The sequence below is a fragment of the Gallinula chloropus genome (assembly GCF_964237585.1).
Source record: "Gallinula chloropus genome assembly, chromosome: 3".
NCBI classification, from domain to species: domain Eukaryota; kingdom Metazoa; phylum Chordata; class Aves; order Gruiformes; family Rallidae; genus Gallinula; species Gallinula chloropus.
This window is the reverse complement of record NC_140087.1, coordinates 64,529,051-64,552,634: the sequence shown is the minus strand read 5'-3', so window position 1 is coordinate 64,552,634 and position 23,584 is coordinate 64,529,051. Positions and strand designations below refer to the sequence as shown.

At 38.9% G+C, this 23,584-nt stretch overlaps 1 protein-coding gene across 1 annotated transcript in view; it reads left to right on the top strand.

Annotated features, from left to right (window-relative positions):
- The window catches only part of EPRS1 (glutamyl-prolyl-tRNA synthetase 1), a gene marked incomplete at its 5' end in the record, with an annotated part of 43,140 nt that overhangs the window by 3,714 nt on the left and 15,842 nt on the right, over positions 1-23,584 (top strand). The window contains 18 exons of the mRNA XM_084261097.1: positions 1,836-1,935; positions 3,808-3,964; positions 5,047-5,186; positions 5,806-5,900; positions 7,144-7,270; positions 7,809-8,001; positions 10,454-10,625; positions 11,597-11,830; positions 12,506-12,590; positions 12,932-12,991; positions 15,338-15,448; positions 17,674-17,810; positions 18,520-18,727; positions 20,044-20,156; positions 20,745-20,862; positions 20,962-21,321; positions 22,170-22,400; positions 23,072-23,317. Coding sequence (XP_084117223.1) covers positions 1,836-1,935; positions 3,808-3,964; positions 5,047-5,186; positions 5,806-5,900; positions 7,144-7,270; positions 7,809-8,001; positions 10,454-10,625; positions 11,597-11,830; positions 12,506-12,590; positions 12,932-12,991; positions 15,338-15,448; positions 17,674-17,810; positions 18,520-18,727; positions 20,044-20,156; positions 20,745-20,862; positions 20,962-21,321; positions 22,170-22,400; positions 23,072-23,317 — 2,887 coding nt within the window. The remainder of the gene's footprint in view (positions 1-1,835; positions 1,936-3,807; positions 3,965-5,046; positions 5,187-5,805; positions 5,901-7,143; positions 7,271-7,808; positions 8,002-10,453; positions 10,626-11,596; positions 11,831-12,505; positions 12,591-12,931; positions 12,992-15,337; positions 15,449-17,673; positions 17,811-18,519; positions 18,728-20,043; positions 20,157-20,744; positions 20,863-20,961; positions 21,322-22,169; positions 22,401-23,071; positions 23,318-23,584) is intronic.

Genomic DNA, 23,584 nt, shown 5'->3' with positions numbered 1-23,584 from the left:
TCAGCTGAACTCCTATCTCAACTAATGCTTTTGGTAAATGGATTTCATGGCATCAGTTCTGCTGGAGCTATCTTATTTTGGCATTACTTGACATTCACTTGGGATATTTCAGTTGTTGATTTTTTTTTTCTCCAGGAAACAATTAGTTCTTATAACTTGACTTGAACAACAGAATATTTTTCTAGTTTTCTGGGTTATGTTTTGAAGTGCAGTTAAAATGTGGTGATAACCTATGCAGTTAACTAGCTAAAAATTAGCTGTCAGCTAAGTGTTTTGATTTGTGTTTGTTTTCTTTACTTCTCCCATCTTATCTTCAGCTTCTTGAATGTTTATCCTCTTATTTGTATTTTTATTACTTAGAGTAACATAGTTACGGCTCCTATATTCTGTTTTGCTCCAGTAATCAAGGGCAGTTGTTTCAGTGTGAACTAGTGAAAACAATAAAAACATGACTCTCAGACTTTGTGTAGATGCAAATGTGTTAGAAATATTTTGTTCAGTTTGTAAAAGCTGTATTAAAATCTGATAGCAGTGTGTGTGTTAACCCCTCTCACTGTGGCTTTTGCTTTTAGTTCTATTTTATGACTCTTCTGTATGCTGGATCCGAGAGGCTTGAAAAGGTAGAAGCAAAAAACCCTACAAATAAGCCATGTTCCTTAGGTTTTAGTGCAATTAGCCTAATGGGATTGGCTGATCTATTTATACTAAAAATGGGACTCGTTATAATTGTTAATATATCAAGAAGTTTTCTCTATATTTTTCAGAACTTTCATTGATTTTTACAAGGCTTTTTGAGGGCTACAACAATTCTGATTTTCTGAAGGACACAATAGGTGTAACAAGAAGTACAGAATGGTGGCAGAATAGAAACTAAAACCTTTCTTGGACAAGCTGAAATGTAGCATTCAGTCCATTAAATTGAGTGGAACAGAACACAACAGCAACTCTTTGTCGATGTCGGTCCTTGCTTAGAAGCAAGAAGTTTTATAATCCACCTCTGTGGATGGTGGAGATGACTATTATCTGGAGATTTGATGTTTGTGATGCATCTTTCTTCCAAAGCTTTTTAGCAAATATTAATGAAAATGGTCACTTTTATCTTGTATGACTATGAAGCTAGATTTCAGGAGTGTGTAGCTTTTTGTAATATGGTGTGTAAGGTAAAAAAGGGAGATCAAAGCTCAGAATGGTGCTCCTCAAGAGCCTTTCTGACACAGATCTACTGAGATTTATTTCAACAGCAGAATGGGAAAGCCAAATTCAAATTAGTCTCTTATCTGGAGTCGACTGGGTAAAAAACAGAAATACTGACACCTGAGATAGTTCAACAGGGGATTGTCCCTGTGAAGTGTGAATTGAGTAAAGGGAGTAATAAAAGAACATTTTTTTCGCCCATCTCTTGGTCACCCTTAGAACCGCAGCGTAGGTTTTCTGATTTCTCTGTAGAATTTATAGGAATCCTCTTGAAAGCTTCCCTTCTGGTATGAAAAGGGGATTAAATGTTGATTTAGCTCCTTATGTTCTGGAAAATATTTAGCTCAGGCTATACATTCTGTCAGATGTGGAGAGAGAGTTTTATTCTTTGAAAGCACAATCAGAGTTTTATTTTCTTTCTGTCAGCCTAAACAAAGTTGTTTTGTGTTCAGAAGTTTATTGTTCCATGTCATGATAGAAAAGCAAGGGCTGATACATTCTCTCACCAAATTTATTTTTTGTATTCTGGTGACCTGGCACTAGCTGGTTTTCTTTATACCTGTTTCAATCGTGTGTATACTACAATAATAACTGGAGTTGGTAATTTAATACACCTTTATTTTGCCTCATTTTCTTTTTAGGCATGTTTCATTTACCGATGTGAATTCAATAGCTCGTTATCTGGCTAGAATTGCAGGTTCTTCTGGGCTGTATGGTTCCAATCTGTTAGAACACACGGAGGTGAGAAAGAATCATGCCTTTCTTTTTCTTCTCCTTTTTCTCCTCCTGTGATCGAAGTTTGATTGTTTTTTTTTCTGTGGTATGTTTTGTTTGTTTGTGTTGGGAACCTGTGTCTCTTGTTCTGTTATTTTATTGTTTGAAGTACCAACTGTGAGAAATGTGAAATGGTTTTGTTTTCATAAGCTTGCTTCTTATAAAGCTGATTCATAAATCCAAGAATTGAAAGTCTTGCTCTTTCCAGCCACTGCAACAGGGACTCTTGTCCTGAGAAGTCACTAATACAGAATAATGCAGGTTGCAAGGTGGTATCTGCAGTTTTCACTCTTCATGTTCCCATTTCTGTTGCTATCAGTTGCTACCTTGTAACAACAAGGAAACACCGTATGACTATAAAATTCTCAGTTGATCCCTCCTGTACAGGAGGGACAAACCCCTGACCCTGGTTTCATTCACCAAAATGTGGAGAGGCATCACCACATAGATGGGCTGTTCCCTCGTGCGAAGTCCTGTATGCTATTATGCTTCCCTAGTGATGATGCGAGCAGACTAGAAATTTTGTGCCAAAGAGGGAATTTTTCTTGGTCTTCCTTGCTTACACATATTACAAAAAGTGATTAGAAACTGCAGATGTGGTATGAAATGAAAGGGAATCCTTCTGAAGTCTAGCTCAGAATAATCATATGCTGAATTTTAAGTTGGTGGCTGAAGCTGACGGCTGAAATGGAAGTTTATTTCCTCTGAAATTGGGGGGGGGGGGGGGGGGCGGGACTGAAAGACTTGATTTAATTCTTTTCTCCAACTGTTTGAAGCTAGTAGGAATCACTCTTCAGCCCTTCTGGCTGCTCTAAAGAGAAGTGTTGTCTGGTAAAAAGGCATTTTAAAAGGTATCTTAGCTTGTCTTGTGGCTATTTAAACTTTCTGACCAAACCCCCGTTTTAAGTTAAGCCCCGAGACCTCTGCAAACACACTTTCAAGATTGGTATTCCTGATAAAATATTCTTTTCACTTCTGCATCTTTCAAAAATAAAGTTATACTTTGAGAAGTACAGCAACAGCTGCATTTGTGGTGGAAATATTTACGAGCATAACTGCAAGTGACTGAACTGAATTCTGTGGTGGTGTAAGTAACATCTGTGTCTGCCACGTTGCCTCAAATGTTGGAAGGATTCCCGATGTAGTTTACAGAACACTTGCAGATGAAATAGGGACCAAGGACTAGAAGAGACGCTTAGTCTCTCACAGTATTAAGGTTTTGATTTCTAGACAGGGCTACATTATTAATGAGGGCCTGATTCATTAAAAAAAAAAAAAATATTTACTAAGATATGTTTTCTTTTATGGGGAAAGATCCTTTTGCTGGAAAGGGGGAAGGAAATGAGGTGGAGGACGGATTTAATTTCTTCAAATCTAAAATGAGAGGAGATGGAGAAGATAGGAACTCAGGGGAAAACAGCACACTTATCCAGTAGTGGTACCGTGAAGATCATATAGGTCACCTGAATGGTGGTATCTGAATAGTCGAGGGGTAGTGATGATTATTATAGACTGAGTGTGATAAAAAAGTACCTAAGAACAGCTGATTACTTTACCAATGGAAGTTGCTTCAGTAAAGTTGGTATTTTCAGCAGTTTGAATACACCTTTAAGCAATAAATTAATCATTTAGTATAGTGGGTAGATGTTGCAGTATATTCTATTTTAAGCATTCTTTAAGCATACCTTACGATTTGTTGTCCAATATATTTAATTTTCCAGTTCATATTTTTGTTTAGCTGTTAAATGGATTGTATTATTACTTTTTTGTTTATTTTCTTCACAAGCTTCTTTCTCTTTCCTTTAGTAACTTTGACAATCTTTTCTCCCCTTAAACTAGATTGACCATTGGCTGGAGTTCAGTGCTACAAAGTTATCTACTGCCAGCCAGTTCCTTTCAGCAGTGGAAGAGCTCAACCACTGTCTGTCTTTAAGAACGTACTTGGTTGGAAACTCACTGAGTCTTGCAGACCTGTGTGTCTGGGCTCTACTAAAAGGTATGAGTAAGTCTTGCTTTTGGTGGCTTGCAGTCAGTGTGTACCAGGGGTCCATGATTTTCCTTTTTTGTGGATGCTAGTAGTGACTCTTGGCTGTATGTCAGACACTGTACTATTGTGCATGCTGGCTTTGGCTTGTGCATTGCTAGTGTTGGGAGTAGTATAGCTTAGGAAACTCTATTGTTACATGTAGAAATTTACAGGATGTAAATATAGATTTCTTTTTTTAGCTTCTATGTTAACTGTAAGAATTATTTACCTGTAAGAGTTTTTTACTGTAAGACTTTAATGCCTGTTGTTTAAGTGTGAAAAGTTGCTGTGGCTTAAAATTTTGGGTTAAATATTTTAACTATTTTGAAATACAGAGTAAAATCATATACACAGACCTTTCTATGACATTATCTGTGTAGAGAAAATTTCTTTGGTGTTTAGCTTGAATTGTTAAAAGAGGTATATGTTACCCTATGAAATGCATTTCAGAAGTTAAAAGAAGCATTGATGATCTATTTTTATATTCTCTTAGATGTATGCCTGAAGTTGATAGGTGCCGATCTACCATTCATTGTAACCATCTTTTCCCTAATTTGATGATTATGAGAGAAATTGGAAGGGAATGTGTTTCTACTGCCCTCGCCCCTGCCCTACCCTGGACCTTTCCCTGTCAGACTCTTTCTAGTGAAGTTGTGTTCCTTGAAAATTAGATTGTGGGAATAGGGCCCCTCAAAAATTAAGGGTACTACTGATGCATGCTTTACTTCTGATAAAGTTTAGGAAAACATTCAAATGTGGAAACATTAGACAAAGTTGTTACCAATTTTGCAGTGGGTAAAACGTAGCAAAATATATGTTCCCCAGTCTCCCCACCTTCTCTTTGACGAATCCAAGAAAGAATGCAGTATGTTTTGGGTTTGGAAGGAGTTTATTTAATGTGCTTTAGAATTATTTGTGTCCCCTTGACTAAAGGTCTTTTCAGAAGCAGATTTTTTAAAAAAATAATAATCTATTTTGCTATTAAAATTGCTGATGGTAATTATTCCACTTTTTCCAACCTATTAAAATACAAATTATTTGTCTTCTAACAGATAATAACATATGGCAGGAACAATTACAGCAAAACAAAGCTCCTGTCCATGCAAAGCGATGGTATGGCTTTCTTGAGGTACAGCCTGCTTTTCAGTCAATAGAAGCCAAGTGGGCTTCTGGTACACCAAAGGTTAAAATGGTAAGAATTACTCAAATTCCCTAGAGCTTTATCTGTGTGACTAGACTATAAGACCTTTTTTTTAATTTTATTTTTATTTGGAGAATTAAAAGGAATTGGTTGTACAGTACATTTTTGTAAACTCATGTTTAAAGATAAAGCTGTCCATTTCATATTTAGAAAGGCATGAGTGGTATAGCCCAGTGCTTAAATGAAACTAAGTAAAAATGGCACGTCTTAATCAACACTGCTCTTTAGATATATTGTTTGCTTTTTTCTAAAGAGGATTTTGTGATCCTGATAGACTTGCAAAGATTGCAGTATTTGGTTGATTGAACTTCTTGATCATAAAGACATAAAAACTTGCCAGTTATTTTCTTCTGTGGAAGAAATTAAATGACTCAATGGGACTTGAGTCCTGGATCAAATTTGATGGCAGAATAACTAAATTTCAGAATTAATCTTTTTTTGATGTACTACAAGTAATGTGGAAGTTATGAACAGATGACTTTGGGATCCAGTATGGCAGATTTTTGCTGTCTGATTTGAAAGCAGACCTTGGTGCAGAATCTGTTATCTGGAGTTTTATATCTGATTATGCAGCTAATGCAGTCTATAATTATGTCTCTCAATATTTAAGGCAACAGAAAAGAAAGCAGATGTTGGGAAGTTTGTTGAACTTCCTGGTGCAGAGATGGGAAAAGTCATTGTAAGGTTTCCTCCTGAAGCAAGTGGGTAAGTAACAAAAACACTTCAAGAAGGTTCTATTTGTGATTGTTCTTTCAGAAAAAAAAACCTAACCCAACATCCCCATGTACTTTTGTAAGGATGTTAATCAGCTTATCAGACTAGACTTTAATCTGAAAGACTATTTAAGGCTTTGTCCACATCTGTGTTAGAGCTATGTTTACTTCTATATATCTCACTGCACTTTTGCCTGAACTTAGAATAGGGAGGATAGTTGCCATGAGGTGGCATGTGGAATGAAGAGAAGCAGAAGGACAGTGTTTGCATGGATAATGGAGGTGTGTGCACTGACACAGTTGTTTAAATACAGGCTTTGTAAGTCAAGTGAAAGGACTCTAAGGCTTCACAAGGAAGCTGAGATCTAAGAAGGGAAAGATGTATGGGGTAACCTTTCAGGAAGTTTGACACCAGGTGTTGTAATGGAGGCCTTTGGCCCAAGGTCCAGACTGTCTGTAGTCCCAAACTGTTTAAAGATCGTGCAGTGGAGATGTGATGAGTAAATCTCATAAATAGAATTTTCAGCCATCTTTTAATTTTCTATATTCATTTTAGAATTGCCTGATTAGCTGTAAAACGGTTGTGTTTCTTCATTAAACTGGCTGTTCAGCATCATGTGACTTCTGTAGTACAGTTGTTACTCTCTTACTCCGGTATGAATTGTTGCTCAAATATCATAATTTGTGTATTATGTGCATATATGTATATACCTTATATTGTTCTTGCACTACTTTAGTAGTTTTCAGTCTTTTAATTCCAGTGTTTTTACTTAAAACACTGCTCTTTAGGGACACATTTAAAAAAATCATTTTTGTTGATTTTTTTTTTATGTAGTTTAAACTGTTGGTAGTTTTTTAAGCTTATGTTAAACACAGAGCGACCACCACTTTGGAAAATTACACTCTTCTGAATATGATAAATTCAGATTAACTGGTAGGTACTACAGAGTATCATCAACAGCTGGTTTAAGTTAGCCTGTAAAACTGGAGATGTCAGCGACACCAATTTAGAGATTTAGGTATTTTTAACAGCTAACTATAAATTCATGGGAGAAAGAACATAATCTACTGTAATACATTTATAGTATTTCAGTAAATATCCCAGGTTTGTTTTTTTCCTCTTTTGTCTTTCTTGTTAGATTTAGGTATGGCTTTCTGCATTCTGTCTCCTTCCCTCAAAAAAAAAAAAAGTTGAAGTTGTGCTGTCCTGGATTTATTTTTTATTTCCTTTTTAGGTATCTGCATATTGGTCATGCCAAAGCTGCTCTGCTGAATCAGCACTACCAAGTTAACTTTAAAGGAAAACTTATTATGAGGTTTGATGACACAAATCCAGAAAAAGAGAAAGAAGATTTTGAAAAGGTATGATAAAGAGAGCAAGGAAATCCATTTACTCTGTAGGTAATTCAGAGGTAAATGACAGGCAGATTTACCTTTGCACGCTTTTGCACTAGATTATTTTTTTACAATATTTGTATTACATTTAAGTTGTACGCTTGGAAGAAATTTCTATCAGCTTTACCTTAAAAATTTAAAGCCATTTATTCTTTTTCTCCAATGTTTATTTTATAGTATGTAGATATGCATGTCTTGTACAGTAACTCTTGTTTTCACTGTATAAATGCTACTTAGTCTGTAACAAGTAATCTCAGCGTTTATCTCCTTTTCTTGTCCTGCCTCTTCCTTGAAGTTGTTTTAAGTCTGATCTCATATAATTACAGGCTGTGAGTGAATTGTAAGTGCTGCTTCTCTTTTCTTTCATGCATGTGGTATTATAACTAGGGCTTATCCTTTCTGGACAATCGAGCATTAAAAAACACCACATCTGGCATGAACAGGATAGAGGTTTAGGAAAACTAGATTTCCTGAGTATTACAGTATACAATGTCACACTTTGCAGGTTATTCTTGAAGATGTTGCAATGCTGAATATCAAACCAGATCAATTTACATATACCTCAGATCACTTTGAAGCAATAATGAAATACGCCGAAAAGCTTATTCAGGAAGGGAGGGCGTATGTAGATGATACTCCTGCAGAACAAATGAAAGCAGAGCGTGAGCAAAGAGTGGAATCAAAACACAGAAATAACTGTAAGATATTTTAAGCTTCTCTCTTGCTTTCTTATCTTGCTATATTGGCATCAAAATTTGATTTTTTTTTTTTATTAGCAAGGATGAATGAGATGACTGATTGCATATCTGTAAGGTCCTTAGTGAAACTTGGAAGTGTTTTGTGCTTTGGTCTGCAAGGCTGGAATAAGTGTGTGTTTAGACAGATGCAGTGAATCTGTGTATGTATTAATTCATCACCATTCATTACCACTTCTAAAATTTTAAAGTGTAAAATGTGTGAAAATTAATTCTAGTGTCTAAGAGGGGTGGTGGCATTGCTTTTTCTTACTGCAGTAATAAACCACGGTTCAGTGTCAATTCACAAAATCACAAGGTTGGAAGAGACTTTTGAAGATCATCAAGTCCAACCATTCCCATCCTATGCTAAACCATATCCCTAAATAACTCATCTACCCTTTTTTTGAACACATCCAGGGATGGTGACTCAATCACCTCCCTGGGCAGCCTGTTCCAAGCACTGACAACTCTTTCAGTAAAATATTTTTTTCTAATATCCAATCTAAACCTGCCCTGGCACAGCTTCATGCCATTTCCCCTTGTCCTATCTTCTGTGACCTGCCCACCACTCTACAGCCTCCCTTCAGGTAGTTGTAGGTGGTGATAAGGTCTCCCCTCAGCCTCCTCTTCTTCAGGCTAAACATCCCCAGCTCCCTCAGCCATTCCTCATAGGATTTGCCCTTCAGCCCCTTCACCAGCCTGGTTGCCCTTCTCTGCACTTGCTCAAGGACCTCAATGTTCTTTTTATGGTGGGGGGCCCAGAGCTGCACATAGTACTCGAGGTGTGGCCTCACCAATGCCGAGTACAGGGGCATAATTGCCTCCCTAGACCTACTGGCCACACTGGTTTTGGTACAAGGCAAGATGCCATTGGCCTTCTTGGCTGCCTGGGCACACTGCTGGCTCATATTCAGCCTGCAGTCAACCAATACCCCCAGGTCCTTCTCTTCCTGACAGCTCTCCAGCCAGCTCCCCCAAGCCTTTAGTGATGCATGGGATTGTTCTGTCCCATGTGCAGCACTCTACACTTGGCCATGTTAAACTTCATCCCGTTGGTCTCAGCCCACCGGTCCAGTCTGTTCAGATCCCTCTGAAGAGCCTCCCTACCCTCAGGCAGATCAACACTTCCTCCTAGTTTAGTGTCATCTGCAAACTTACTGAGGGAGCATTCGATCCCTTCATCAAGGTCATTGATAAAGATATTGAACAAGACTGGACCCAGGACTGAGCCCTGGGGGACACCACTTGTGACCGGCCTCCAGCTGGATTTTGCTCCATTCACCACCACCCTTTGGGCCCATCCAGCCAGCCAGGATTTAACCCAGCAGAGGGTCCACCTGTCTAGGCCAGTGACAACCAGTTTCTTAGTCAGAATGCTGTGAGAAACCATGTCAAAGGCTTTACTGAAGTCCAGGTAGACCACATGCACAGCCTTCCCCTTGTCCATTAAGTGGGTCATCTTGTTAAAGAAGGTGATCAGGTTAGTTTGACAGGATCTACCTTTTGTAAACCCATGTTGGCTAGGCCTGATCCCCTGGCCATCACGCATGTGCTGCATGATAGCTCCCAAGATGACCCTCTCCATGATCTTCCCTGGGACTGAGGTCAGACTGACAGGCCTGTAGTTCCCTGGATCCTCCTTCCGGTCCTTCTTATATATGGGTGTCACATCTGCCAGCCTCCAGTTGAGTGGAACTTCCCCAGTCTGCCAGGATTTCTGGTAGATGATGGAAAGGGGTTTGGCAAGCACATCTGCCAGCTCTCAGCACCCTCGGGTGAATCCCATCAGGTCCCATTGACTTGTTAGTGTCTAACTGGCCAGGTAGGTCGCTAATCATTTCCTCCTTAACCATGGGAATTTTGCTATTCTTCCCCTCTCTGTCAGCCAGATCCTGAGGATGAGTACTTGGGGAATAACCATCTTTACTATTATAAACTGAGGTAAAGAAGGAATTAAGGACCTCAGCCTTGTCCTTATCCCTTGTCACTAATGTTCCCTCAGTATCCAATAAAGGCTGGAGATTCTCCTTGATCCTCCTCTTACTGTTAATGTACCTAGAGAAGGACTTTTTATTATCTTTTACAGAACTGGCCAGTTTGAGTTCCAGTTCAGCTTTAGCCCTTCTGACTTTCTCCCTACATGATCTCACTAAATTCCTATAGTCGGCCCAAGACGCCTGCCCCTTCTTCCAAAGGTCATATTTTTCCCTCTTTTCCCGAAGATCTTCCTGGATCTCCCTACTCAGCCAAGCTGACTTCCTTCCTTGCCGGCTCCTCTTCTGACAGACTGGGACAGACTGTTCTTGTGCTGCCAAGATTTCCTTCTTGAGGAGCAACCAACCCTCTTGGGGTCCTCTGCCCTCAAGGGCAATTCATAACAACTTAGAAAATTATTTGTTTTTATTGTTCTCAGGTGTTAATAAGAATCTGCAAATGTGGGAAGAAATGAAAAAGGGAACAGAATATGGACAAACCTGTTGTCTGCGAGCAAAAATAGATATGAGTAGTAACAATGGATGTATGAGGGATCCAACTCTTTATCGTTGTAAAAACCAGCCTCATCCACGGACTGGAAGTACCTACAAGTATGTCCACTTCCTCCTTGTCTAGCCTGTGATTTTTGCTCTTTCCAGGGCATTTACCACTCCTTAGTACATGTTGTTTAATACTTAGAACCTGCTAGCATTTTCCACTCAGAATATGTAGTAAGTCTCTTGACTCTCTGAAACATCTGCAAATGACTTTTGAAACCTGAGTTAGACATTGTCAGCAGTGAATATAGTTGTAGTTTTGGTCCATGAATATGTTGTGTGTCATTGAATATCTTTGGGTCAAAACATGAATTGAGACTTAACAGCTGTATCTTGGGCAACAGAGCTGTGTGCTTTAGCGACTGGAACTTAAACAGAACTGTGGCAATTTTACACTGCTACGATTTTGTACTCCTGCAGAGATTCCTTGGTCTACTTACCTGAGTGGCTGATTTCATCTTCACAGCCACTGCTGTCTCTGCAGAATGAAGAATTACTAAATTGTGCATTGAAGTAAGCCTACCCAGTTGTTCAAGGCTTATTTGAAGCCTCTGTTTCCAGCTACACAAATTCCATTTTGAACACATTGATTTCATGTGTGTGTAGTAGTATAGCTCTCTGTGTCTGTGGTAGGGAGGTTTATTTTTAAACATGAAAGCTTTGCTTGTTACTCAGTCAACCAATGATTCTTCTTGATATTTAGGGAAAAAAGCCCCACCCTGTAGGCCAGTATTTTATGGGTTTGAAAAGAACAGTAGCAGTGTAGGATTTTATTTTTTTAGCTTTGAATATTAAGTCTATGATCAATTTCTTGAAGGCTTTCTTTGTTTTAAAATATCTTGCTCTCTGGACCTTTTTTATGGACATTTTTTTGTGTATGTGCTATTTGAGTCTTGATCTAAAACTTTTCAGGATCATAGATGATAAATATTTATAATATAGAAATACAGATTATGCTTAGTTTAAATGTTTACATGTGAGGAAAGTGTTTTGTTCTCTGCTAATTGAAGGTCTTTTATTCTCAGGGTTTATCCCACATACGACTTTGCCTGCCCCATTGTTGACAGTATTGAGGGTGTCACACATGCACTGAGAACAACTGAGTATCATGACAGAGATGAACAGTTCTACTGGATCATTGAGGCACTGGGCATAAGAAAACCATATATATGGGAGTATAGCCGGCTAAACCTCAACAACACTGTGCTGTCTAAGAGAAAGCTTACCTGGTTTGTCAATGAAGGGCTTGTGGATGGATGGTATGTTACTTGATAGTAGTTCAGCATTGTTCCTTTAAAAACTTGTGACTGAAAAAAAACTCTCTTGTTTTGTTTTGTTCTATCTTGTCTTTTTTTATTTCTCCAGACCCATACCTGGTCTTATGATGATCTCTCTTACTTTCCTGTTAGGTCTTCAGCAAGATTTGATTCATGTTCCCACCAACACATTTTACATTTCAGATTAGGCCTTTTTATTTCTTGTATAAGAGAATAAAATCATGGAATAAAAACACATACTCAAGGAGAAATAACACTGTCACTCATATCTTCCTGGTTTCTCTTGAGTAAGAATCAAGCCCTGTTGTTTCGGATTTCGTGATTCAGGTGCAAATGAAAAGCAAGTAATGTGATAGGGACATGACTTTTACCTTGCCAGTTTGAGACTTGAGCATAAATAAATGTAGGAAAATAGCCTCTTCACCAAGAGATGGCTTCCCCCTGGGGTGAGATAGAAGGAAATCTGCACCATAGATTTCGTATGGGTAAGAGTTCAGTCTTTTCTTTTAGGTCTTCTCCTCTAGTTCCTAATTCACACAAATGAAATATACTAAAGCTGGGCCTTTCATTTGTGGCAGTATTAGTAAAGTTTTTGATCAGTCTGACTAATGAGTAGAACTTAGCACGTGATAATAACGAAACATCTTTTTCTACTAGGGATGACCCAAGATTTCCCACTGTGCGTGGTGTCCTAAGAAGAGGTATGACAGTTGAAGGGCTAAAACAGTTTATTGCTGCTCAGGTGGGTGTTGTTCTTTTCTGATTCTTTGAATCTCGCTGGGTAAGGACAACTTTTTGGGAAGTTTCAGTTAAAATACTTGTCACTGGGTGTTTGCTTTTGAAGGTTTGCTACTTTCATGTGTACTGCTTCAACAGTGTAAACACATATGAGCAAGTCCTGGCAAAATGGGGTAGCAGGTTTCTTGAAAATGTGTTTACTTTTCCAAGCTCAAGATGCCTTTCTGCACTATTTCGATGAGTACAAACATGGTTTGGAGTCTTTAAATGACTTCGTGTTAAATGTGTCTAATGTCTAAAATACTTAAATTAATGCAGTTTGTTTTGTTGGGTATTTTTTTCCAGGGCTCCTCTCGATCTGTTGTGAATATGGAGTGGGATAAAATTTGGTCCTTTAACAAAAAGGTATGTGCTTACTTGAATTTGATCCTATTCCTGATACCCTCTTTCTGGGATATGTAGAGAATCTAGCATTCATTGGAGTGCTTATCACAACAAGTAGCAGTTGCAGTATGTTGTATCATTTGGCACACTTTCAGGAAAATGGAATGTTGCCCCCCTGCCCCTTTCTAACCTGAACTAGCACTAATCCTATTGATTCTCCTACACCAATACTTACTTGCCTTACTTAGTAGTACGGGGAAAGACAGTGATATTTGCTGTAAATCTGATGTGAAAACTGCATTTCATTTTTCTGCTTTCAAGCTGCGAGCTATCTGTAAGAAGGTATTACTTAATGCTTTTTACCTTAGCATATAGCTTACAGTGCTGTAAGCATACATAGCATAAGCTATCATTCTGCAGCTTCATAGCACAGTCACATTTGCTTATATAACAGGAGCTCTACAAACCCACGGAAAATGCATTATTCCTAGTTTTAAAAGACTGCCCGTTTCTGGTTTGGCTTGTTTGTTAATATAAGCACAAATCTTACTCAATTGGATTCCAGTTGGCTGATTTTCCTTTCTGTGGCAAAAGGCCTAACGCCCTGGGTATGCTGCCTATGTAGATACAGCCAACATTGCTGATGTTACTGACTGAATGTCAGATGAGGAATATTGCATCTTGACATGGTTAGTTGCTTTCTGGCAGCGGATGCTTGGACACTATAATAAGGCGAATTGTTATAATGCTGATTGCATATTTTGTGTGATTGTGGAAACACCTGTTATTTTGCACTGGGATTCCTGCTTGGGTTTGCTTAGATAGTATCCAGATCTCTTCATTTAAGTAGTTTTTGCTTGTCTGGCATGTGTCATGTATTTCTTCATATATTTTGCACTTGGTCTGCTACATACACAAAGGTTTATGAATTGGTTCTTTCTGTTGCTGCATAAACATATTTATGACTAAGAATGGGATTTGGGGGAAGAATCCACAGTGGACTCTCAGGACTCATTTTTTTAATTGACTTTTAAACTCGGTTTCTTAGACCTCTGACTTGACACCCTGGACAGTACCGTATTTATTGGCCAATTTTATTTACATGCAGCTAGTTTGTAGTCTGCAGTATGAGCAAAACCAGTTGGTTGTGTGCAGGTGGTTCTGAGCTCAAAGACTTCAACAGACTGAGTGCTCTTATTTTATATATTATCCTGTAAGTATACCACTGACTTTTTAACACATGCCACCTGAGGGAGGATTGTGAGTTTTAATGAATAAAATAGAGCCTGCTTATAATATAATAAAATTCAGTCATTTAGTTATCAAAATTATAATATTAAATGACATAATACTTCGATATTTTGGGATACGGACACAAATCCTGTTTTTAAAGTGTGTACAAAACACTTTTGAGCCTGGCTTCAGTGATTATGAACTCAAAAATATGTGATGACTTTGAAGGATACCATCATATCACTTTATTTGCTAATGTCAGTAGTAGTTGCTAAATATTTTTCCTACCATTGCCATGTTTTTTACTTAAGCAGGAATAAACTAAGGGCAAAAAAAGGCACTTCATGCTAATAAAAGCAGGTGTTTTCCTCTGTTAGTTTCCAGTTAAATTGGTAGATCTCTGATGTTCCTTTTGGACCTAGACAACTATTTTACTTAAGTGCCTCTGAACAGCTTGTCAAGACAGTATTTCAAGTATGAAAAATGCTCTGAAAAAATACATCAGCTGAATTTGAAAGTGGACAATAAAATGCCGGAAGGTATTTTAGTGGTATCTTGCTCTTGTCAAACTGATGTACAAATCCTGATGAAGCCAATGTTGTGGTCTTGCCTTATTATAGTATCTAATGTGTCTGTATTAAAATTGCAGACTTAATTGGTGCTTAGCCAGGTCTGTCCCTGATTCTGCTGGAGTACTGACCTGGAAAATTAGTATGGGATCAGGTCTTGTGCTGCTGGGAAAAGAATGACCTGCACTAGTAAATTATTGCTTTAAATTCAGCTACTGAGAAAGTGGCCCATATATGTGCATAGCATAACTATATCAAAATAGATTTTGCTGTCTTCTATATGCAGCATGAGCTCATAATCTGGTCATTTCTGATGTTAGTAGTACCCAATCCATAGTCTTTTACTCCAAATGTTTCAGCAAACATGAGAAATAGTAAAGTACTACCACTGTTTTCTCACTTTTGTCTGGTTTTGGATTAAAGTAACATTAAAACAAACATTAAAAAATGCAGTAACATAAAGAATACCAGTTAATATTCCTTTCTGGTGGTTATTGTTTTATAAAGCGTCTTATTTCTCTGTCAGTGTCATATAATCATGATCCTTTTCATTTGTTTTCTGCAGGTTATAGACCCAGTAGCACCTCGATACACTGCTTTACTGAAAGACGCAGTGGTCCCGGTAAATATTCCTGAAGCTCAAGAGGAGATGAAAGAAGTGGCTAAACATCCAAAGGTTCTCACTTTACTCTTTTAATATTCTTGTACTGCAGGTCAGTAAGGTTGGAAATACTTCGGCTTAGAGGAGCCAGCAGGGAGATACCTGCTTTTAATTTGTTCAGAGTGCATGAGAGAAATCCCAGATGTACTTTTTTCACGAAATTGTTGAAAAGTGGTTAAGTACTGAATGTGTTTGTGCCGTTAAGAGGATGAAGGAAACTGCTGTTGTAAATACATTGAGTGCATGTATACAGTGCATTGAAAGGCATCCTGGAGTTTTCAGAAGAGACAAGACATTGCAAGTATGGGGTGGTGATGCTCAGTTTTTGTTACTGTTTAACGCTAACTTTCACAAAGAATCATAGAATGGTCTGGGTTGGAAGGGACCCCAAGGATCATAGAACTCCAACCCCCCTGCCACAGGCAGGGCCACCAACCTCCAGGCCTGGATCTACACAAGGTTGCCCAGGGCCCCATCCAACCTGGCCTTGAACACTTCCAGGGACAGGGCATCCACCACCTCTCTGGGCAGCCTGTTCCAGCACCTCACTACTCTCTCTGTAAAAAAACTTCCCCCTAATATCTAAACTAAACTTCCCTTCCTTTAGGTTTAATCCATTCCCCCTTGTCCTGCCATTGTCTATCCTTTTAAAAAGTTGATCCCCTTCCTGTTTGTATGTTCCCTTCAGGTACTGGAAGGCTGCAATGATGTCCCCCTGCAGCCTTCTCTTCTCCAGGCTGAACAAGCCCAGCTCCCCCAGCCTCTCCTCATAGGGGAGGTGCTCCAGCCCTCTAATGATCTTTGTGGCCTCCTCTGAACCCTCTCCAACAGCTCTACATCTTTCTTGTATTGCTGGCCCGAGATCTGGACACAGGACTCCAGATGGGGCGTCACAAGGGCAGAGTAGAGAGAGACAATCACCTCCCTGTCCCTGCTGGCCACCCCTCTTCTGATGGAGCCCAGGATGCCATTAGCTTTGCGAGCTGCAAGAGCACACTACTGGCTCATGTTAAGGAGCGTGTTAAGAAGTTTAAGGATAAAATTTTATCCAAGCTTTATGGGTCTAATACAGTAGATAATGCTTATCCATAAGAGTGCTGAATGCAGGATTTTTAAAAATAATTTATAAAGCTAGAATTAGATAGAAAAGTGATACATTAGCCTGTTAATTGTACCACTCTGGATTTTTTAATATGACTTTGATAACAGCTTCCCAAATTTAAAATTACAGAACGTGTTAATGTGATAAACTTGATATCCAGTGAACAGAATAATATCCTTTAAGAAGGGGGATGTGTTACTGATACAATTATCTTTTGGTTCTACAATTAGGAAAGTTGCTCTCCTTTGAGCAAAATTGTACTTAAGCTCTCAAATTGTACTTAAGCTTCTCTGAGAGCATCCCTTAGATATCACACTTATACTGAGAAAACCTGTTGAGGTTTTACTTAATTTACTTGTTTTTATTTTGTTGTTTTGAGTGTTTCTGTAGCCATTTCTTGTAATCGAGAGGTGGACATAGAGTTTGCCCTTTTCCCTGTGGCAGATAAACAAGGAAACAGGTTTTGAGTGGATGTGAGAATTCTAAGAGTCAAAAAGTGTGATGTTTGGTTAGATATAAGCCAGCATGTTAAGACATTGATGTTGAAAATGCTGCCTCCAGTATAAAATGAGATAGTGGCCAGAAGAAACAAATTTCAAACTCCTGACCAGTTAAAAAAGCTGTCTGCCTTTTGGGTTTTTTTAAAAGTAGATCTTCATTGTTGAGATGCTTTGAAGCTGAGTATTTTTAGTATTGAGTGATGTATTTCTGACTTCTGTCTTGAAAAATCTATGCTGCTGAAAGAAGCTTCGTATGTATCTATGTGCTACCTATATTAAAAAAGAAAAATGAGTAATGATATTATTTTGGAAGAGAATTTACATAGCAAAGTGGATATTTGAGATCTTAAGATGCATGGGCCTTAAGGAAACAGGGTATGCTATCAGTTGTGTTGGAGCTAGTATTTGATAGCAGTTCCGATTTTGAGTGTACTGTCAGAGGAATGCATATGTCACTTGTGAACAAGAAACCTGAGAGAGTTGTGGAGGACTACTATACTTTTGCATTGCTGTTGTTGTCCATCTTCTATTTTCATCTCTCTTCTGTCATAAATAAAGCAGTGTTTTGGCACTGCATAACATTTAGTCAGCTTATATAATAACAGTCTCCCCTTTGAAATTGAAATTATTATTCACAGAATGCCGATGTGGGGTTGAAACCAGTGTGGTATGGCTCCAGAGTCCTGATTGAAGGTGCAGATGCAGAGACCCTGACAGAAGGAGAGGTGGTTACTTTTATAAACTGGGGCAATGTTGTCATCACCAAATTAAACAGGTAAACTGTTTGCTAGGAGATAAAATTAATTTTTGGTTTTCAACTTTTTGTTGATTTTTCTTTGAATAGGTAGCTTGTAACAGTAAAATATTAATGGTTGTGCTTTTCAATTTTATAATTCTATATATAGACATCTACTTCAGAATAAGCTACAAAACTACATTTTGGCGTGGAGCATATTTTACAGGTCTGAAATTGCCAGGCAGTCCTGATACTGTATGTCCCTCTCATCCAGCATTCTCCATGTTTCTGTGGTAATGCTTCCATTGTGAAACAACTTTTTCAAACAAAAACCCCACCTGGAATTTCAACAACTTATACTCTGTAACAGATACCTGCTCTTGCATACTAAAACCCAAAACCTATCACAGTTTCAGTTGCAGAACTGTAGGGCTGGGGAAGGAGACAATAAATGTCACAGTGTCTTCGAAATGGTTGTGTTGAGGCAGTGGCAGAATGGGGTGAGCTGGGTCAGAGGGTGTAAAACAAAGTCAGGATTTTGTTTTTTCCATGTTCTTTACTGTCTCTTAATATTATAGAAACCAAAATGAAAGGACAACCTCAGCAGTAGTGGATACACTCTTTAGGTTTCTATGTCTCCCATGCTTCAAAAATGAACTCTGAATACTACCTTTTCAGTGAGTCTATGGTCTGTAGTATCATGAGAACTAATCGTTTAGGCTTTGCTCTTATTTCTGTTTTCCTGTAGAAATTCAAGTGGAAAAATTGTGTCCATCAATGCCAAGTTAAACTTGGAGAATAAGGACTTCAAAAAAACAACGAAGATCACTTGGTTAGCAGAAACTCCACGTGCACCACTCATACCAACTGTCTGTGTTAATTATGATCATCTGATCACGAAGCCAGTTCTAGGTAAAGATGAAGATTTCAAGCAATATATTAACCGAAACAGCAAGGTAAGTTATTGTTTTGGCCCCTTTATCATGAAGGTTGAAAATGACCTTCAAGATCATCAAGTCCAACTGTCAGCCCTATACCACTGTAACCACTAAACCTTCTCCCAAAGTGCCATAGCTACCCATTTTTTCGAACACTCCCAGTGGATGGCAACTCCACCACCTTCCTGAGCAGCCTATTCCAATGTTTCACCACTCTTTTGGTGAAAAATTTTTTCCTCATATCCAATCTGGACCTCCCTTGGTGAAACTTAAGACTGCTTCCTCTTGCCCTATCACTAGTCCCTAGGTAGAAGAGGCCAGCACCCCCCTCACTACAGCCTCCTTTCAGGTAGAGTTCAATAAGGTCTCCCCTCAGCCTCCTCTCCTCCAGGCTGAAAAGCCCCATCTCCCTCAAGCTCTTCTCATAAGACCTGTTCTCCCGAGCCCTGATCAGCCTGGTTGCACTTCTCTGCACCCTCTCCAACACCTTGATGTCCTTCCTGTACTGCAGCACCCAAAACTGCACATAGTACTCGAGGTGCGGCCTCACCAGGGCTGAGTACAGGGGTAAGATCACCTCCCTGGGCCATATGGTCACACTGTTCCTGATGCAAGCCAGGATGCCGTTGGCCCTCTCAGCCACGTGAGCTCATGGTTTATGTTCAGCCAGGTGTCACTCAACAGCCCCAGGTCCCCCTCTGCTGGTCGGCTCTCCAGCAACTCTTCCCCAAGCCTGCAGTTTCTTACCCAGCAAAGTGCATGCATATCCAAGCCACGAGCAGCCAGCTTCTCTGGGAGAGTGCCGTGGGAAACTGTCAGAGGTCTTGCTGAAGTCAAGGTAGACAACATAGACCCCCCCCCTTCCCTCGACCAATAAGCAGGTCACCCTGTCATAGAAGGAGGTTAGATTAGTCAAACAGGACCTACCCTTCAAGAACCATTCCTCAAAGCTTAACGTTTGGGGGGTTCTTTTGCTATTGCTATTTCTAATTATACTTTTCAATACAGAGATTTCATTTGTCAATCAAGTAAATAATGTGCTGGTGTATCTAGTTTCCATGTTTTCTCTTTAATCTCTCATAATTTCTAAATTAAAATTTGACTTAAATTTTTTTTTCTTGGACATTACCAGGCTTTTACATATCTGAACCATACATGTCTTCATACATGCTTATGATATGGCATCATCTTGACATTACTTGTCCTACTGCCCCTGGAATAAACTGATGTTCCATCACTTTCAAAATCAAAAAATCACTACTGTTCTACAGCTCTGCTGTATTTCTTGGTATTTCTTGTGCTCTGTTAATTTGGACTAAATTCTTTTAACACAGCAAGAGGAAATGATGTTGGGTGATCCTTGCCTTAAGGACTTGAAAAAAGGGGACATTATACAACTTCAGAGGAGAGGATTCTTTATCTGTGATCAACCCTATGAGCCAGTGAGGTAAGCTACATGAGAAAAGCCTCAACAGACTTCACAGAATTTGCTTTAGCTTGCTGTGTGTTAATGTTTTCACACATGCATTGGCACGAGTAATGATGCCTGTAAATATTTTCTACTATAACGTCACTTTTCTGTGGATTACTTTTGTGGACTGGCATGTCTTTTAGCTTGTATGTTCCTGTGTCTTCAAACTGTCTAAGCCAAGCACGTGGCACTTCTGGTGCACCCCAGCTAACTTGGACAGAGTAAAGAGATGGTTTCCTTGTAATTTTAGGCTTACGAATTTAGGGAATGATGTTACAGAATAAAATAGGCATTTGGCCAATTAGAGTGTACACGTACTATTTACTTGTTACAGTATTTTAGCAAACTTCCAAGTTTCTAAATGACACTGCATCAGCATAATGTATTGTAAAGAAAATTTGTACATAGATCCCCAGTTATGTCAATTTGTATAGCAACAGTTGTGTACAAAGATAAACTTGCAGTTGATGTAGGCTATCTTGTAGAAGTAGAACACTTGTTTCAGAAAATTTCATGTGTATCTTGTATTCTTTTGCTGTTGTGTTTTCTATAATATGTTTTTAGTCCTTACAGCTGTAAAGATGCCCCATGCATTTTAATTTACATCCCTGATGGACACACTAAGGAAATGCCAACAGCTGGCTCAAAAGAGAAGACCAAAGCTGAAACTGCAAGGAAAGAGGTACACTAGTGTTTTAGAAAAGCGCTATAAAATGTATTGCTGTACATGTATTGCTGTGCAAGATTATTGTGCTAAATACTTGGTGCTTTTTTTTTTAAGGCAAATTCGGCTGTAAAAGAAAAATCTGCTCCACTTGTTGGGAATACCTGTACTGTATCTGAAGGGCACCTGGTCATTTACAACAGGGTTTCTGCACAGGGTGATACAGTTCGTGACTTGAAAGCTAAGAAGGCAGCAAAGGAAGATATTGATAAAGCTGTGAAACAGTTGCTAACCTTGAAAGCAGAATACAAAGAGAAGACAGGACAGGAGTACAAGCCTGGAAATCCTCCAGTGTCTGTAACTGAACAGTCTTCAAACCCTGCAACCTCTGGCACCCTGGACAGTAAAGCTCTGTATGACAAAGTAGCAGAGCAAGGAGAAGTGGTCCGAAAGCTGAAAGCTGAGAAAGCACCTAAGGTGGCTGATTAATTTTTTGTTTGCTGGTTTGGGTTTGCATAGCCTGTTGACCTCTGTGGAGGTGAATGGCTACTTACCATTCTGTTTTCATCGTTTGGACTGGGCTCTGTTCCAGTTACTTACCTTTTAGCTAGATATGTATGACAAAGTTTGTATTAATATTTGTAAAGATGCAGGTAAATTCCTGTATTTTGTAGACTGCTGTTTTGAAACGTGAACAGAGTTCACCCCACAGCATAAATGGATTAATTATTCAAATCTGGTCCTTGGGGTTAAAATGTCCTACAGTATTTGTCTATGTATTCCTTTAACTTAATCCCATGAAGTCACATAATTTGACCATATTGACTTGTTGTTTAGACCTTCAAAACCATAAAGGAAAAAAGAAAGTGTACATGTGAATACTCCACATGTTTTTGAGACATCTTCCTGTCTGGAACTGAGTGTAGAAAACCTAGCTACTGATAGCTGTGTTCTTTCCCTTCTTTCTAATGCAGAGCAAGGAAACATGGAATGTACTGTGCTTTGCCTGGTCGTTCATAATAAACTGTTCCTAATAGTGTCTTGGTGGCACCATAAAATCTAAATAGATGGGAAGGTATAAACTAATTTATTATTATGATTTTACTTGCGACTGTGAGGGTTATATATCCCTTAACAGGAGTTACTGGTTAAGGTAGGAAAGTAGTAGGAAAAGCTTCTATGAAGAATTCCATTAAATATTTAAGAAAAATAGAATAGGTGTACATAAACTGCAGGTCTTTTATAGAAGTATTTAAGGTGCGCTTCAGAATCTTATGTCTCTGTCCTTGTTCCTCCCTTTTTCTGCTATTTCCTTTCTCTTTCAGGGTGAGATAGGTGCTGCTGTGGAAGTCCTTTTATCCCTAAAGGCAGAATACAAACAACAGACAGGCCAAGAGTACAAACCTGGAAGCCCACCGGTGGTTTTTGTCCCTCCTCAGTCTTCTCCTGTTTCTTCTCTTCCATCCTCGTGTCCAGTAGACAGCAAATCTCTATACAACCAAGTAGCTGAACAAGGCGAAGTGGTCTGCAAACTTAAATCTGAGAAAGCTTCAAAGGTGTAATAGCAGTGAATGCTTCTGAGCAGAACAGTATTTTCAGTCTAGATTTAAACCTAATTACAAGTTTTGTAAAACTTGAGGAACAAAATATAAGCAAGTACTCTCAAATGTTATGAAGTACTTAGAAGTTCCATGAAGTGCTTTCTGAAATTCTCTGAAGCTGATAGAGCTGACTTCATAAGATGTGGGAACGTGTACAGAGAACCTGGAAAATAAGTGAAGCAGAATACAGGCAGTAGCTTGAGACAAGGGCTGTAATGTGAAAGCTAGAATAGCAATAATAAATTTGGTAGTAATTTGATAGGGGTCAGGGAACCGTTCTTTTATTCAGAGTCTGAGTATTTGCTGCCATTCTCTGGTGTACAAAGTCAGAGTGCTGTAACTGGAGGGAACTAGGACACCTAAATGGGAAGCTCTCATGGCACAAATCAGCCCTTACATACATACTCTGCCTGTTTTGGTCCTTTAATGTGCAGCTTGTTTTGGTGGTGTAGCTAAAAAGTCTTACCACTGGGCTCAACTTGTACTAACACGTTAGCTCTAGAAGTTTTATTACAACAGCTATGTTAGTGCCATTCTAGTAGGGTTTGTGTTACAGTAGCTATTGTGTTTCATTTCTGTTGTTTCTGTCTTTATGTGCAACTGCTTTTTTTCCTTTCTTGCTTCAGGAACAAGTAGATGAGGCTGTGAAAATTCTTTTAAATCTAAAAGCAGAATATAAACAAAAGACAGGTCAAGAGTACAAGCCTGGAAATCCACCTTCAGGTCCTTGTACACCTTCTACTACACTTCCATCTTCTGTATGCTGCAGTAACTTGGCACCGTGTAGCTTAGTGGATGGCAAAGCACTTTACAGTAATGTAGCTGAACAAGGGGAAGTGGTACGCAGACTCAAAGCAGAGAAAGCTTCAAAGGTATAATAATGAACAGAGAGTAAGCAATTGCAATTCTTACCACATTTTGCCACTTGGGGGAAATCTTTCACCAAATAATCATCAATGTACTAAAGTGTTTTAAGTCCTAGTCATAGCTTACTCATCAAGCTACTCTGATGCTAGATATTTTCTTGACTCTGCAATATTAATTATAAATTTGACTGGTGTAGAAAGTCAAACTTAACCTCTCCCATCCAGATCAATAGGCACAGGCATAGCAGATGTCAACCCTGCAGAAGTTTTACT